The sequence below is a fragment of the Indicator indicator genome, chromosome 26 (assembly GCF_027791375.1).
Source record: "Indicator indicator isolate 239-I01 chromosome 26, UM_Iind_1.1, whole genome shotgun sequence".
In the NCBI taxonomy this organism is placed as follows: Eukaryota; Metazoa; Chordata; class Aves; order Piciformes; family Indicatoridae; genus Indicator; species Indicator indicator.
The window spans coordinates 2,150,725-2,168,271 of NC_072035.1; the positions used below are offsets into that span (position 1 = coordinate 2,150,725).

The window sequence follows — 17,547 nt, forward strand, 5'->3', positions numbered from 1 at the left end:
TCTGGTCCTCAGAGAGAGGATGCTGCAGGAGCCCTCGCCGCAGAGGGGCTCCCCAGGCCGCAGCAGGTCTGAGCCCGGTGGGCTGTGGGCCAGCGCGGAGACTTTCCTGCCTTCCCGCCCTACACCGGCGCTGCTCGAGCGCTTGGGAGGAGCACGGCCTCGCGCCGCCGCCCCAGCTCTGAGGGGAGCGCGCGGCCCCGGACCCCCGCGCCTCCGGCAGCACCCCGTCCGGCGGGGCGGAGCCCGAGCCTGTCCTCGCCCAGCGCCGCCTCCCCGCCCCTACCCACCGCCCCAGGAAGCGCAGGGCTTTAGCGCCCTGCCCGCCGCCGCCATGCATTGTGGGGCGGCAGCAGCAGAGCCAAGATGGCGGCCAGCAGGAGGCTGATGAAGGTAACAGCCAGCGCTGCGCTGGGAAGGGCCGGCGGGCGGGCGGTGCCGAGCACCTCCCCTCCGTCTTGGTGCCCCTCCAGGTGTGGGGGGTCGTCTCCCCAGCCGCGGCCCGGCGGGGCGGCGTTCTTCCTTCCCCTCGGTGGCACCGCGGGCTGGAGCGACCGGAACGAGAACAACCGGCACCTAGGCCGCGGCCGTGAGGGGCCTCGCTGTTTCCCTCGCCGCCTCTCTGGGCTCCGGCGGTGTCTCGTGGCCCCCCAGCCGCCGCTCGGGGCTGGGTGGAGCGCTCGGCGAGCCCCGCGGGCCACTGCGGGCCGCCTCGTCCCCCTCCCTCGGGGGGCTCCTGCGGTGACTAAGCAAAGAGGAAGGGCCAGCGGGTAAGGAAGCGCCGCTGTTGGGACGCCTTGGCTTCTGCCCGGCGCCGGTGCAATCCCCGGAGCGCTGTGAGGGGTCCCGCCGCCGCAGGCGGTACCGCAGACGCGGCGCGGTCCCCAGCTCGGCCCGCGGGGAGGGCTCGCCGGGAAGCGCCCTCTCCCCCCTTCCTGCGGGTGGGGGTTCTCCCCTTTCCCCGCTCTTCCTTTGGTGAGGAACATTCCCCGAACGCCCAGAATGAAATAATTTGGTTTTCGTTGTTTCGGAGAGTAACTTCTTCCTTGTATGAGTAAGAGGTTTATCACACTGAAATGTGGACTTGGGTTCAGAAGTTTCCTCATTCACTGCAGACGTGATAATGTTTTCATCTTCACTTTATTTGCGCTAAAGTGCGGGTGATACTTGTAACCTCGGCCTCAGCTGGAAGCGTAGGCACAGTTTATTGCAAAACACTGATTGGTATGCGTTTCCCATCGTTTTGCATGAGCAGTAAGGTACTTCTTAGAAAACGATGATCTCAAGTCACTCAAAGCATACAAGTTTATTTCATGTCTTGTATATAATTGCCGATTAAGGTCACAAACTGTATGCAGTGGGGTTTGCCTAGGACGTGCATCTGTAGTGGAGTGAAGTTTAGTCATCTGTAAAATGCCACGGCAATATCCTGTGGTATTTGCATGCAAAGTACCTGTAATGTAAATCAATGCACTTGACAGGGCAGTCCTGTAAAATGTAGAGGAAAGGCCCTGTGTGCCTGTTGGGTGATGTTTGAGCCTTGTTGAAAACCTGACCCTGTGGGGTGCAGCTGTGCACTAGGCTTTGACAAGTGCATGGATGATTCTATTAAACTTCTTATAGTATCCTGCCTTCAAGGACATAGACCCTTCATAGGGCTGGCATTTCACTAGGGGGTGTAGGGCATGTTTTGAAGCTGCATTTCCTTGATTGTGCAGATACATAATTAACTGTTACAACTTGGTTATTTTCGAAGAAACCAGTAGCTCAGCAGTGCTTTCATGAGGCGGGTGGTGTTTTAAATGTGCTGTGGAGTGATCATAAATGAAATACAGTGGGAAGAAATTCTTTGCCACGAGGGTGGTGTAACACTGAACAGGTTGCCCAGGGAGATGGTGGAACCCCCATCCCTGGAGGTTTTTAAGGCCAGGCTGGATGTGGCTCTGAGCAACCTGATCTACTGTGAGGTGAGGGGTGGGAACTAAATGATCCTTGAGGTTCCTTCCAACCCTAACAATTCTGTGATTCCATGAAATAGTCTCTGCAGTCATTCACGTATATTAAATCAGTAGCATAAGCCTTTAGTTGCCCTTAAGGATCCTGATGAGCTGGCATTCTTTCGTTTTTTTTTTTCTTCCATTTTTGCTAGCTGTTGTTTTAACCACAGATTTAAAATCATAATAGATCTGTTGCTTTATACTCAAATAAAAGTCCTTTTAGCTTCAGATAGTAATCAACCATTTAAATGTCTGGTTTCATAGGGCAGCTTTCCTGCCTGTTCTGAAAAAAAAATGCATTGCTTGTGGAAAAGCATATAATTGCACCTCTGGTAGGGCAAAAATCTTTCCAATTATTTCTTCTTTTTAAATTTAAAACAGAACATAAAAATCCAAGAGGCAAGAAAACTTGTTCTTATCTGCAGTGCCTCTCACTTTTCAGCCCCCTTTTCAGGTCCCCTATATTTCTGAAATGTTAGGACTTTAATCTTTCACGAAAATGCCATCAAAATAGTTGTTGATGTGACCTCCTTCTTTTCTAGAAGGGTGGTGTGGCAGTTGCCTCTCAGAGGGAGTGGTGTAGGAAGGAAGGAGACATTGATAGCTTCCCTTTTATGCTTTTACTTTCATTTCTGTTGCCTGATGTTTGTGGATGTTGTGCGTGGTTTCTGTGCTGGTTCCAGAGCTGTGAGATGCTGTATCACAAGACTTGTGAAGGCTGTTAAATAAGCAGCCACTTTCCTGCCTTCTGGGAAGTCCAGTCAGCCCCAGTGGCTTTGAGTTTTGCCATTCATCTCGGTGGGAACAAAGTAGAACTCTCTCATCCAGATGATATCATCTGGATTGCTGCAGCATGATGTTTTGAAGGTCCAAACTTGCATGTGGACCGACTTGATTCAATTAAGTTCTGAATTCACAGATTTGCTTTCAAAAGTCTTTCACTGTTGAAGTTTTACAGCGTAGAAGAGTCTGTGCCTTTCTCAGGGTTGTAAGATGATGAGTGATTATAGCTAAAGGAAATAGAGTATTCCAGTGTGTCACTCAATTATGTTTAAAATAATTTAGGCTAAGCATTAACTGTCTTTGGGCTAAATATCAAGTGAAAATAAACTTTGAACCTTTTGTAGGTCATATAAAATAAAGTAATTCCCATTTCCTTAAGGTCTTGCCAACATTTTTAAGTAGTGCATTTTTTCTCGTGTCATGCATCATAGTTATTCATATTAATCACAGTGGCTCAAAGTGACTGGATGTAGTAAGTTCATAATAACAGACTGTCTGCCTGTCCCAGGAAACTGGGAGCAGGAGTGTAATTTCCAGCTTCCAGGTGGAAATGGGTGTCCTTGTCAGATTGTGGAAGCCACTTGTATTGGAAGCCTCCTTGTGACAGACTTACTACATGTTTGCCATTGTACTTGGACAGTTCATTTTAAAACACAAAGTCAGGTTATAACCAGAACAGTTATCTCTGGGTCTCTGTGAGCAAAACACATCTCCTAGGCCAAAGACCTTATTCTTGGCCTGTTTCTGCCATCATATGGTCTTACTGAAGTTTTCTCTACTGATTTAGAGAAACATCTGTGGAGGTTTACCTAGGTTAGTAAAATCGTGAAATAAACATGAATCATATTCCAGTGACATCTGAGGTGGAGTTTTGATCTATCAGACACCATTACACCTCTTCAAAGAGCCACAGTTGTTAGCTCTTGACTCCTCATGTAACATGAGAGGTGGGAATATAGCAGTCTTTGTCAAGCATATGTTGTTACAGACAATGGTTTTACCAGGGTAAAACCAGGCAAATAGGGAGTAAATATATTTAGGTAAGGATTATCTTTTTTAAAGATAATTATTTTGCTTCATGACCCTCTCTCATAAAAAAGCAAATTGTCTCCAAATGTGTCTGATTGTGGACCCTGATCTCCAGGAGGCATGCCAGAGATGTCAATGAAATACTTTTCACAGTTGCTCCTCACCAACGTAACCAAGCTGTTCTCTGCGTGAGATCCGTAGCTGCACACTGTGTGGAGAGCTAGTGGCCAGCTGCAAAGGGAAGGCTATTTCGGGCCTGAATAGTCATAGTACAGACTCAGTGTAGTGCCGCATGCTGCTGAGGTGCACCTTCAGTAGGTGTTTTTAGGTAGTCTCTGAGAAGGCTGTCCTAGCCCATGTGCAGAGCTGCCATAGGTCTGAGTAAAGGTGCCTGTAAGATCTGCGCTTTTGTTTCCTGGTTGCTCCACGTCCAAAAGTATCTTTAGTGTTAAAAATTGAAAACAGATTTGAAGAGCAAACAACGCTTCACGAATCAAGTGAGGTGTGTAGAGAATTATTTTAATCTTACTGGTTTTACTCTGCTCCCATAATTGCACAGTCAAACATTTATGCAATTGTTGAAGTCCATGATAAAACATGAAAGACCAGGCCACACCCAAGTACCTGCTGTGGATGGCCTGTGATCTCCAGCTTGCTGTGATCCCGTAAGTTCCCCAGCTCTTCAGATAAAGGGATTTGATATTTGAAAACCAGTTCTGAACTGATCCCAACATCGATTCCCAGTAAGAAAGGTAATACGGTTTTGAGCACTGTGTGATTGTCATGCAGAAGTGAGAATTCTGATTCATTTTCCCTTTTTGAAATTGAGAATTGACAAAAGGATTTTTAATGAAATGAAAATACTTTGCCAAAACTTAGAATTACTCAGTGAGTAAAAGACGTGAGTATGCAGGAGTTGTAATGCTGCAAAGGAAACTTAATAGCTGCTGTTATGAAAGCTATAAGCTGTTTGGGTTTTTTGAGTTGGTTTTGCTGTTTATTTTTGTGTGTGAAGTTTTCTTCTAAGGTGTTTAACACGTCTCTGTACTGTGTGGGATTTTTGGAAGTAAAACTGGTTCCTTATCAGTGTCTTGAAGCCTGTTTAACTTTGTGACACTTCATTTAGAAAAGGTATTTATAAACAAGGTAAACATAAAAACCAGCAGATTGGTAGCTTGGAGTTACTGTAGTAGACTTGTTTTTCTTTGTGCATTTAATAGCATTCTGGGCTCAATGCAGAGCTCACTGAAGTGAGTATGAGCTCTTAAGCTTATTCCTGTATTTCTGGGTTGCACTCTTGCAACTCTGCACCCTGTTTCCCCACCTGGCTTGTTTTTTTTGGAGAAATCCCAACACTTGAAAGCTGCATGGGCAAAGCAATTGGAGGTGCAGGGTTTTCAAGACTTAACTGCATTTTAGGGCTGATGCCACTTACTTAATTTCAAACATTTAATTTTTTCTTTGAACAGCAGAAATGATTATACAACATTGAAAACATTTTAAATCCTTATTGAGATGTATGAGAGGTAGTAGATACTTTTTTTAAATACCTTCAGCATTATACTTGAAGATCAGAGATCACCTCTGAAACAGTTTTCTCCATTTCATGTGCTGTGTCTAAAACTTCCTCTGAACATAGCCAGACTACAAACACCACCTCTCAAGAGAGCCCTGTGAAATATGACATTTTTGGTTTACTGATGGGGAAATGAATGCAGCAAGGTTATGTGCGAGGTTGATAACAGAGTGGGGAAGGAAAACTGATTGAAATTCATACTTCAGTCTCCTAACCTTTAGTTGTGCTCCTCCAAAATTAAGGGGTGGAGGACAAGAAAAGGGAATAATCTATTTACCGTCTGCTTACACTCTGAAGTATTATTTTGAAATTAATTTCTGGACTGTATCCTCTTACCTCATAACATAATTTTTGTCCCTTTGGAGTTGCTCAAGCTGATGTTAGAGGGAGTATTAACTTTTAATCTGTGCTGTTTGAAAGTATCCAGTAGCTCATTCACTTTTTTTAAACAGTACATTTATACTGTAGTTGTGTCTGCCTCTATACCTCTGAGGCAGTTAGATCTTTATTAAGGGTTGCGGCAGGTGCTGGAGAGAAACCAAAACAGCCTCTCTTCTCATCCTCAAATTGTGAATTCCAAATCTCTTACTGCTCCTGATGCACTAGACACAAAACCCCTTAACTTGTGAGCATTACATTGCTTTTTGGGGGATAAGAGTAGGGGATAAAAAAAAAAACAAAACCAAAAACAAACCACAAAAACAACAAAAAATGCCAGCAACAACAAAAATTGATTGATTTGGGGTAGCATATGAAATCTCAAACACTTCCTGTATAAACAAAAAAATAATTTCTCTTATAAATTTTAATCTCTTAAGGGTGTAGTTTGGGCATGTCCTCTGCTAAGGTAGGCTTGGTTGTCTATGACCTTTGCAGGCCTAGAATTGTCTAGTTTGTTCCCATCTGTCTCCTTTTTTTGCTTGTCAATTACTACCACAGGACCCAAGGCAGCGGAAGGGAAACATGGGATATAGCCCTGGTACCTCAGCATAATTCAATACTGGTTTGATTTTGAGAGTGAATTCCTGCAAAGGCTTCACCTGTCAGTTTGAAGAGAAAGATGTCCCAAATCATTTTCAGCTACTGCTTTAGTGTCTCTACACCATTTAATTCCCTCTGTCATGTGGTGGAATTGAGGGGAAAATGGGGAGCAATTTGCATATTTGGTTTAAACTTTGCTTTCATACAAAGATTTACCATTTTGTGATCATCTCTGTGCTGGTTTCTTGCATTTCTTAATTCAGCATCCAGTTTTTTAACCTGAATCTAATTATAAACTGTAGGTGTTTAATTTTCCAGTGATGTGAAACCATGCTTTCCTAATTTGTTTTATTAGCTTAGTAACATACCTGAATTACAGAGTCATAGTACTCTCTATTTTCTGTGTCTGGGTAATTGTTCTCTGGGCCAGAAGTGTAATGCTATCATCTGAACCTGTGAGAAAAGGTGTGTGGAAGCTGCACACCTCCTGGGACATAATGGGGGAAATTTCTGTTATATGTACTGGTAGTTTAATAACAGTAACTAGAAAATTGTCAAAAGCCGTTTTCATTTCCTTGTTTTAGAGTGAAGGCACTTGTGGTGCATGTTTGTTTGTGCTTAAATATCTACTGGTTAACTAGCTTATTTTGCTTCCAGTGTTTGATGTGTTACATCTAGCGTGGAATGGGATCTATCCCTTTTACAGCCCGCGGGGTAGTGGTTTGCCAGGACTTCACAGTTCATAATGTTCAGGGGAGTTGCTGTCCTGCCCTTATCAGGGGACAATTGGTCTGGAGTGGGTAAGGCTCTTCTGAGCTGCTGCTTTGTGCACCGAGCATCCAAAGCCAGCTGCAAGGCGCTGTGTGGATTTGCAGGTTTAGGGATCATAAAGGATCTCTTATAGCTGTGATAATAAAGGTTATTTGCTTTTGAATAGTATGGTTTTCTCTGTATCTTTACAAATGTGCTTCATGGGATTATTTTTTGGTAGGTTTTATGTTTTCCTGCTTTAAGGAAATAAAATAATCCTCTTAGGCTTTTTTAAAAAAGCACCCAACTGTCTGTGATGTTGCATAAATCTAGCAGCAGTGGAATTTGAGGATTAATCCACAGGTCTAGACTAAGTAGTGCATTTTAGAGTCGTGAGGATTGTGCTGGGCATCAGTTCAATATCCAAGACTCCAAGGTTAAACTGCTGTATTCCCAATGTGCCCTGCTTTCGTAGGTGCAGTGAGTGGGAATGTAAATGTTCGTCTTCTGATGTGTGGCTGTCATGTGCTTTGTTTCGTGTGCATCTGGAAATCTCATTTTCCCTTTGGGTTTGCATTTTATCATGATGATAAGTTTATGCAAGAGATTACTGCAAGTATTAAATCTCCACCAGTCAGATGCAGAGTGGTTTGGTCTGAGATGAACACAGAGCTTCCCTTGTATTGGGAAAACTGCTGAAAAGTGTGTGGTGTCTTTTCTTGTAGTTGGTGTTTTTATTATCATCATATGGAGCCCAGCTTTGCAAATATGCCAGCAGCCAGGGAAGAACTGTGTGCTGGCAGAGGGCACCCAGGGTTGCTGTATAAGCAACATTTTTCCTAACCTATGTGGACATGCAGGCATGTGCTTCAGCTTTGAAAGCACTGGGAAAGTTTTATAGCTCACTGTGGATGACTTTTGAATTTTAATTCAGTTAAATTCTCTTTCAGGATAAAACTGCTGAATTCAATAGCAAAGGGCTAAAATTGTTGCGGGGGAGGGGAGGAAAATGAAACAGTGTAACCTTGTTTGTTTCAAGGTTGTATGAAATAGTCCAGCAAACAGTTGCGGCACTAAGGTTTATATATATGATTTTAAATATCAAAATATTTAAATACTTGTTTTGGTGATTCCTAGATCTCTGATCAAATGGTTTGACTGGTGATTAATTGGTGCAGAAACAGCTTGTGCAAGAGTGATAGAGCTACAAAGGTATCTTAATGTATACTGTTAACATTGAGATACAAAAGCAGAGATAAAGCTGTGCCTCCTGAGTTCTTGATCTAAACAGGACTAGTTTGTCTTAGATACTTCTCTGGGGTTGCATCAATTTAAGCTGAGCATGCAGGAATTTGTTAATTTTCAGTTGAAATAATTGGCCTGTTCACTGACTTGATCCATGTTTTAAACTGTTACCAAATAATTCTTCCACAACACTGGTTTCCTTCAGGCAAGTCCTGTGTTGAACTTCATTCTCATGCTTCATAGTGACTACGACGCTACCAAAGGCACTAACTTGCACTGGAGGTATAAAAGCATTTTAAATATGCTTTTTAAGTACTTCTGTGTCTGTAGTGATGTTAATAACAAGGAATTTCTGTATTTTCATGACATCCTAACAAAAAATAAGTTGGGTTGTTTGCTTGCTTGTTTGTTTTTTATCAGAGGATTCTATTTCTCACAGGTACAAAATTCTGTTTCTCATTTATGTAGGTTGCCACCACTGAAACCTCAAGCTGCTTTAATATTAGGGAAACCCATACTGACCTCTAAGCATTTTGAAAAATAAATGTGAGCATCTTTACTTAATACTGTTATTAACTTACCCCTTTGCTTGCTTTTCAGGAGCTTGAAGAAATCCGCAAATGTGGAATGAAAAACTTCCGTAATATCCAGGTTGATGAAGCTAATTTATTGACCTGGCAAGGGCTTATTGTTCCTGTGAGTATAGATTGTTCCTTATTCTAATGAGCTTTAAAATAAAATGAGGACCACTTGTATCTCATAAATCCAGAGTTTAGTAGCACTGCTAGTGACCAGGAGATCATTTCTGAACCCTGACAAAAATATCTTTTTCTTATTATAAAACCTGGCTTCCAGAGTTGGGCCTTTGTGCAGAAGCTCATTGTTTATAGCTACAAGATGAGTTTATATAGATTATACTGCAGCACTGGAAACATTCTCAGGGTGGTGAGATGTGCTCCTGGATTTAATTCTTGCTTCTCTTCAGGCATCTTGTGGAGTATTGGGCAAACACAGTAATCTTCCTGTCACATTTAGTTAGAAGAAACACCTACTGACATTATCAGAATTTTCTAGAACAAACCACAGAAGACATCTGTGATTGTAAGGAATTCCAGGCTTCTCTGATCATTTCCTACACATAGATGGTTCAAAACTGTAGGCTTGGTCTGACACAAAATTGCAGCCAGCAAGAGCTGTGGACTCAGTGGTGGCACTGGGTTACTTGGGAGAAGTGTTGGAAGGGGAAGGCAAATTAAGTTGGTAGTTTATTACATTAAGCTTGAAGTGCAAAACCTACATGATCATATTTTAAGAGACTGTTTACTAGAAGTAGGTAACCACTATATTAATCAAATAGAGATTTGTTACTTAGGAGAAAGCAGGAAATCTAGCATGCTGGATTCCTTGGTTGAAAGTCACTTGCATTTTCACCTCCTATATTTTCCACTAGTGTGGCTCATGCTCTCTTCCTTACATGAGCTACTTTGAAGACTGCAGCAAGAGTTGCTGTGCCATTAGGTCATCAGTTCTGCATTTCTTTAGGTGCTACCAAAAAGGGTCCCTCAACTACTAAATCTGTCCTTTTATTGCAACACTTTAGCAGTGCCTCTTCTTTGTTAGTTGGAAGCTGTTCCTGAATTCAGAGAGAATGGCTGGGCCCTTGCACTTTCAATAGGGCAGAATACCCTTAGTTTTCTGTTTGTATTCCTGCAAGCAGTTCCTTAGAGTGGCTGAGGCTACTCTTGCAAATCAAGCAAGCAGGACTTGACATTAAAATTTGACAGAGCTAGAGAAACAATGTATGTCAATAAACTCTCTGATAGTTACAGAGAGGAACTGTTCTGACTGGGAGTCAACCAGAAAATGGACATTTTTAAGCCAGGTGAACTAAACGTGCTCACAAATTGTAGTGTCATCTGGAGGCCAGAACAAGTGAACTGTGGAGGGAGAGGGCACTAACTGCTGAAGTTGTCACCACCACCAAAAGTTGTTGGATTGCTCGGATACAAAGATTGTAAAGTGACTTTAATTAGCTCTTCAATGCTTGAAATTGTGCTGTATTTCTTAGAAACACTCAACCATACGGCTGAAACTGAAATTCAATGTTTTCTCTTGAATAGTATTTTAATAGAACTCTCCCCACCCCCAAATATTGGTAAACCTCCTGGAGTGGGTTTGATTGCAGTAAGTGGTCTGGTTGCTAACGAATCATAGAATCCTAGAATAGCTTAGGTTGGAAGGGACCTCAGAGATCATCTACTCCAACCTCTTGCCATGGTCAGGGACATGTCTCAACTAGACTCAGCTGCTCAAGGCCTCATCCAGCTTGGCATTGAACACCTTCAGGGAGGAGGCATCCACAACCACCCTGGGCAGCCTATTCCAGAGTCTCACCACCTTCATACTGAAGAATGTCTTTCTATGATCCACTCTGGCCCTACACTCCCTCAGCTTCAAACCATTTCTGCTTGTCCTACTGCTAGACACCCTTATGAAGAGTCCCTCTGCAGCCTTCCTGTAGGATCCCTTCAGGTATTGGAAGGCAGCTCTAAGGTCCCCCAGAGTCATCTCCTCTCCAGGCGGAACAACCCCAGCTCCCTCACAGCAGAGGTGGTCCAGCCCTTGGATCATCTTTGTGGCCCTCCTGGACTTGCTGCAACAGCTCTGTGTCCTTCTTATGCTGGGGACATCAGAAATGGACACAGAATGTGTGTGATTATACTTCACACCAACTGAGAACTCTTGTCCTGCTTCATGAAGCTTCAGGCTTCATTTTTGTAGGCTTGAAATTCAGCACTGATTTATTCTTCCTCCTATTTTCTGTGGTTACTATCTGAAGCAGTTTCAATAGTCTAACAAGTTTTCAAAGTGACATTCTAGGCATTGTTTTCCGTTTCAGCATCAAGAACCACTTTGCTTTACTTCACAGTTCTCTCATCATGCTCCTTCCAAAATGATCTGATAAGAGTGGGTGCTAAAACTGCATACAAATTGAGAATGTTCTGATCAGCAGACAGTGAATGTCTATCTTTAGTACCAATGAATGCTCAGCAGAATTTTGTGTAGTCAGCACAGAAATGTTCTCAGAACATAGAGGGAAATCTGACAAATCCAATTGCTTTGCTCTTTGTGCCACATAAAAGTTGGGAGAAACCAGATTTCCTTGTGCTTCCTGTTTGTGTCTCTGAGTTTGTGATGGTTTTTTGAAACACAAAGTTGGGAATAAAAATATTTATTAGGCAGGACCTTGAGTTTGGAGTAACTGGGACTGGCTGCTTTCTTACCAGCAGAGATGTCAGCCAGCTTCAGAACAATGGTAACTGGCTTTTTCCAGGGTGAGTACAAAAGCAGAGCTTGTATCTCCTCTCCCTTACTAAGTAGGGTTTGATGTTTCCTGGCACATAGTCATGGCAGTATGTGTTGGAAGGAAGTCCCTTTAAAAGAGGTCACTTGGTAGATCAAAGGCTTGAAGCATGCTTTTTCTGAATTGTACCCATTAGAACATGGCAGAGTATTAACATTTCGCTTTCTTGTTGCAGGACAATCCTCCGTATGATAAAGGAGCCTTCAGAATCGAAATCAACTTCCCAGCAGAATACCCATTCAAACCTCCTAAGATTACATTTAAAACAAAGATCTATCACCCTAACATCGATGAAAAGGGGCAGGTTTGTCTGCCAGTAATTAGTGCTGAAAACTGGAAGCCAGCAACCAAAACTGACCAAGGTAGGACTGCACACGGAGAAGGAACTGGGTATCGAGAAACTCTGTGTCAAAGCTTGTCAACTGGGCACTGCTCTTCTGGTGCATTCCTTGTGGTAAGGTTTGTGTCATGAGTCAGGAGTGTGCAGCTCTCTTGGAATCTCGTTCTGTTATTGGAGCGTAAGGTGACCCTGACACGTGGCACTTCCACCTCCAGGAAACCACAAGCTCTTCATGACTGAAGAGTTTATTAAAGCAGTGTCCTCACCATGCTTAAAAATTGTAGTGATGGTTTGTATGCAGGGGTTTTCTGCTTCTTTTTAAACAATGACTTTATAATCCAGAGGTGTTTGGTCTGTCCCTGGATGTTTGAAAGAAAGAATCTAAAACCTCAGTGCTTTCTCTCTTATCTCTGCTCTGTGGTTAGGTGATTTGGACATAGGGTTTGAAATATGTAGGCAGTCATAAACAAAACCTGAAATCATAAGGCAAATTAGCTCTTAGCCTTACAGCAGTGATCTTCTAAGAACTTACTGTGTAGGATACTGTCTTTGGATAAGATTTAAATCTTTTAAGGAAAAAAGTTTCACTGGGTTCTGTGATCTGTGTTGTTGTGGTAAGAATTTTCTGTTCTCTGACAGATAATGATTAATATGAGATGAAACATTTATTATTGGACATATAGAAAGAGCAAATACACTTGAAAAAAAAAGGCATACGTTTTAATACTGATTCAAATGATTTGCAGTTTAGTCCAGTGCTAGAGCTTCAGTGCCACTGAAGTGTCTTGCTATGCAGGAGAATCCTTCCTTCCAGATTTCTCTTCAGGTTGTTTTCATTTCAGCTGTGTTCCTTATAGTAAACAGTGCTGTACTGGAGATTTGCTTCTTGTGTACTTCTGTATGCTCATGGAGGACTTAAGCTTGCATCATCTTACCTCAAAGACAAACCAGGAAAATACCAGTAGTTGTTTTGGGAAAGATTCAGGCAGTTCGATGTTGGGGAAGCAGGGATGGCAGCAAAAGGAACCTGTTAAACTCAAATAGGTCAGTGAAGATCATCTAGTTTGTTTTTGATTTATCCCAGATTTTACAGGACAAAGATCCTTGGGAGAGATGAAATTGAAACCATGTGGAGAAGGCTTCTGTTAACACCTTTATAAGTTTTCTTAGCCTTTTGAGCCTTCTAAGTTACGGAAGGATCTGTCTCTACCTAGCTTGAAATGCAAGCAGGCTTTAGTTGGAACTATTGAAGCAGTAGAACCATAGAATTGCCTGCTTGGAAAAGACCTTAAGATCATGGAGTCTGACCATAACCTGGCATCTCCCTGTACACAGCTGTTAGACCATGTCCCTCAGCTCCACTTCATCCCTTGTATGCAGGAAATGGTGTCTCCCTGAAAAACAGCAATTCCCTTTTAATCTTAGTGAATAAAAAATACACTAAAGTCAGAATTGGGAACAAACCACAGGTTACCAAAATGTGGCAGATCTCTGGGATTCTGCTGGGTTGTGGCCTTTTGTTTGTCTTTTTAACTCTTCAAGAAGTCATTTTAGTGTCAACATCTGTTGTTACCACATCAGTGTTTGAACCTGCAACAGCATCACTGCTCAAGTGTCTATTCCTTTTTCTCTTCTGTGATGAAAAATAAGCTTCAGTCTGTTTGCTTCTTGGGCCTTTCTCAAGAAATAATTCAGCATTATTAGTACAGCATCGAAGTGATGGGTTTGATCAGCCAGCTGAAGTGGAGAGATTACATTTATCATGAATCATTAACTCGCTTTTCGTGTGCTAAACACACATCTTGCTGCTGTGCTTACTAATTTATGCTTAATGTGAAAACTGACTGCGGGTGACAGCATAGTTCTAAAATGCTGTGGGTGTTGAAGGAACTCCTGTTAGGAGAATTCTCATCTTTTCTGTCTTGTGTGTGCTAGATAGCCTTAATAACACAGGAACACTTCCTCTCTTGTACTCAGTGAAAGGGGATTGTCATGTGCAGTATTCAGACTGATTTCAGAAACAGTCATTAATATGACAACAGTCATTGTAAGGCCAGGACTGGTGAGTTCCTGTGCACTAAGAAGATACCAGCTCTATCTTCCTTAGGTGGTTTGGTTGGGTTTAAACTCTGATTTGTGGTATAAGAAATGCTTCTGCTTAGCAGTGTAGCAACAAGCATACTTCTCTGGATCTTGAGAGTTTGTTTTGAGATGTTCCCCATTCCTGTCAGGTAAAAATGGGAAAGAGTATGACTATGGAAAGATGGATGCTCTGAAAGAAGCCATTCAGGTATTCTAGCATCTGCTGGAGTGATAAGTATGGTAAGAACTTGTATTGCAGATCTAGGGAGAATCCAGTTAAACTGCTCTGCAGCAGCTTCAGAACAAAGAATAGACTCTTGAGTGTTCACACAATGTGTAGCTGGGCTGTGGAGCTCCTGCTCTCAGTGGTGCAGGTGTCAGTGTTGTAGGTGAGTGCAGAAGGAAGCCGTTGGCTCCAGTGTGCTGTGAATGAAGTTTTGTTACGCTTGCTTTAAAAGCTCTTGGGATGCTGCTTTGTTTTCCTCTGGGTAGCCCAAATTTACTCAATCAGAACATTGTTATTGTAGTTGTACAGTGAAATGCTTTTCCTGTTTATCCATGCTGTGTAGCCTTGTCCAGGCACACGGACACCTTTTAGTGAGTGGATAGGAGACCTCCTGTTTGTTGTGGCTGGTCTGGCTTTAAGTAGTTGGGAGAAGGTCTGAGGAAAAAAATGTCATTGTACTGTGTGAGCTTCCCCATGTTAATGTCAAGTATAGTTCAGTTATTTTAAGAATGACATTTCCTTTGAATGTGGTGGGGGAGCGTGGATGGACATGGCTGTAAACAGTGAGGTAAAAGGCATCTCGCAGTCCTCATCTGTTTGTTTGCCCAGTGTACACTGGAGCAATACCCTGCCTCTGCTGGTGGAGGTATTTGGGATAGAGGGAAGAATTTGCTGCTGCTTACAGGAAAAAATAGAGCTGGGAAAAGGGTTTCCAAAAGCAGCCCCAGTTAAAACTGCTGCATCATGACAGGTGTTGGGAAAAAGTGTTCATGATAGAAATTCCATCTTTACCCAATCCCTTGTGGATGAACTTGTATGTGAAACTTGGTCTCAGTCATAGGAGAGGATTTCAGGTAGGATGCCAGGTACATCAGAAATAATTTGTACTGCATCTTTGTCTCTCCTGCAGTTGATTTTGTTTACAAATACAATATTCTGGTGTTCATCCACAGTCATTGAACTAAATCTTGGCATATTGTTCTAACTTGTTCATGCTGTGCTTTGGAAAAGACCCTAGATTTATGGGCACATATTTAAATGCAGGTAGAGCTCTTTTCTTACTGGGGAATTTTGCTTACTTTCTGAATTTTAATTTTTTTTTTCTCTTTAATTAACCATCTTGGTCTCTGACGGTGTTTATACTTCTCTTGACAGTAATCCAGTCCCTCATAGCTCTGGTGAATGATCCACAGCCTGAGCACCCCCTTCGGGCTGACCTAGCTGAAGAATACTCTAAGGACCGTAAAAAATTCTGTAAGAACGCTGAAGAGTTTACAAAGAAATATGGTGAAAAGCGACCAGTGGACTAAAACCTGACACAGTTGATGTCAGCACCCTGTGATAGAAGATCGGAGCAGTGCATTTGAGACACCCCCGTAAAGCAGGACTATGGAAAATTGACAAGTGCCACCTTTTGGTGTTAACTTGTGGCTGTTACTAACTTTCTACAGTTTTCTTAATCAAAAGTGGGCTAGGTAACCTGTAAAGAAAGGATTAAAATTTAAGATGTTCTAGTTCTGCTTTCTTTGTTTAAAAATCACTGCTTCAATATTCTTTAAAGTATGCTGGTTTTTTTTTTCTTGTCAGAATTTATCAAAAATATCTTAGACTTATATTCTGCCCTTAAATTGAAAAGGTTGTGGCTGTCACTTCTTCTTTTTCCTTGCAGTTCCCACTCTCTTGAGTTCATTTAATTCTTCATTGAATTTTATCCCACTGCCCAAACTCATGTTTTAGAGAGGAAAAAAAAATTCCAGTTCTGGCAGAAAATTGAGTGTTTGGCAGTTTTATTTCCTTTTAAAATGTTGCACTGTGCTTTGTGGGACTTGTTGCAAGTTCCCCTTAACTTCAGTTTGTAACATAATAAACAAGGAACAACCCCACCCCACGAAAAAACCCAGCAACAATCAATCAGAATCTCCAGGTCTTATGTAAATCTGGCTGATGTTACCACAAGATGTTTATTAAATGGGGAGACCCAAGTTTTTGTCTGTGTCATTGAATTAAAATATGGCTTAGGTCCTGCTTTTGGAAAATTTGGGGGGAAAAAAATCTGTAGCAAACAAGTAGTGGAATGTTGATTACAAACATCTTTCACTTCTCTTCCTAATATTCATGCAGAGTAGCTAGGGAAATGTGCACAGGACAACATTGCCACCCGCTGGGAAAAGTGTCAGAAATTGGGGACTGTGAGGTACCAAAGTGATAAATTGGGGTTTGAATTAAAAACTTGATAGTTTGGGAATTCTAGTTTTGAATTTGAATACTAAATCTGACAGCACTGCTGGTCATCCTAGAGCACTTTTCCATGAGAACACGTAAGAACCATCTGTGTTTCTGGGATGGCACTCGTGCCCCTTCCCAGCTCAATTCATGTACAGTTCTCCCTGGAGATGGTATGAGGACGGGATTAAGCAATAACCTGTATCAGAGCATGCTTCCCTGCTGCTCCTGCTCTAAACCACACAGGTTAGGTCATTTATGAAAACTTCAAGTACCATTTTGTCACTCTAAATGCATCGGGCAGAGCTGTTTCCCCACTGCTCCAGGGCACTCCTACGCATGCTGAAGGAAGTCCTTTCTGTTCAGAACTGAGCATCCTTTGCTGTGTCTCTGCTCTTCTCCTGCCTGTCTTTTCCTCCCCAGTCTGCAGTGTAATCATAGCTCCACAGGCAAACTGTCACACAGTCATACTGCTTCCTCCTCTCTACCTGGCCAGGCTGGGTGTGCTGCTGAGCAAACAGCTTCGTCTCCAGAAATCTGTAGGCATCCAGGAGCACACAGCAGACTGATGCGCAGAAAGCTGAGTTAGAAAATCCCTCATGCCCAGCTGGTTCTCTGTACTCCTGAATTCAGTTTTAACACAGCCTCTGCCTTTGCAACATTTCAGAACTAGTGTGTCATGCAATAGGTCTTTTTTTTTTTTTTTTTTTTCGGTTTTAATGTCTTGTATATCTGCTATCTCCTCAGTCATCCCTCTTATCTGGCTTTCATTTCTTAGTGTAAATGATGACAGCCCAGTACCTCACCTCTGTTGAAAGTAAAGTTTTTTATAATTTAGGGAGCTAAGAAATTTTATGTTTAAGTGTTCTTAGACAGATTATTTGGCAGGTAAAGTTATATCACGTTCACCTTATTTACGGAAACTTGCATTTCCTAAGTGTTTTCAGGCTTGTG

The 17,547-nt window shown here is 42.3% G+C and overlaps 1 protein-coding gene across 1 annotated transcript; it reads left to right on the top strand.

The window, feature by feature from the left end:
* The first annotated feature begins 357 nt into the window (after window positions 1–357).
* UBE2L3 (ubiquitin conjugating enzyme E2 L3) lies at window positions 358–16,608 on the top strand. Its single transcript, XM_054392547.1, has 4 exons — window positions 358–390; window positions 8,959–9,054; window positions 11,898–12,084; window positions 15,526–16,608. The coding sequence occupies exons 1-4, from the start codon at window positions 364–366 to the stop codon at window positions 15,678–15,680; spliced, it is 465 nt and encodes a 154-aa protein (XP_054248522.1). The 5' UTR covers window positions 358–363; the 3' UTR covers window positions 15,681–16,608.
* Window positions 16,609–17,547: the final 939 nt, after the last annotated feature.

Bases quoted from the DNA above. Each gene is read 5' to 3' on its own strand.
- UBE2L3 (XM_054392547.1), top strand. From the start codon at position 364: ATGGCGGCCAGCAGGAGGCTGATGAAG. The intron at 391-8,958 runs GTAACAGCCAGC...CTTGCTTTTCAG, and splicing joins CCAGCAGGAGGCTGATGAAG to GAGCTTGAAGAAATCCGCAA. The intron at 9,055-11,897 runs GTGAGTATAGAT...TTCTTGTTGCAG, and splicing joins GGCAAGGGCTTATTGTTCCT to GACAATCCTCCGTATGATAA.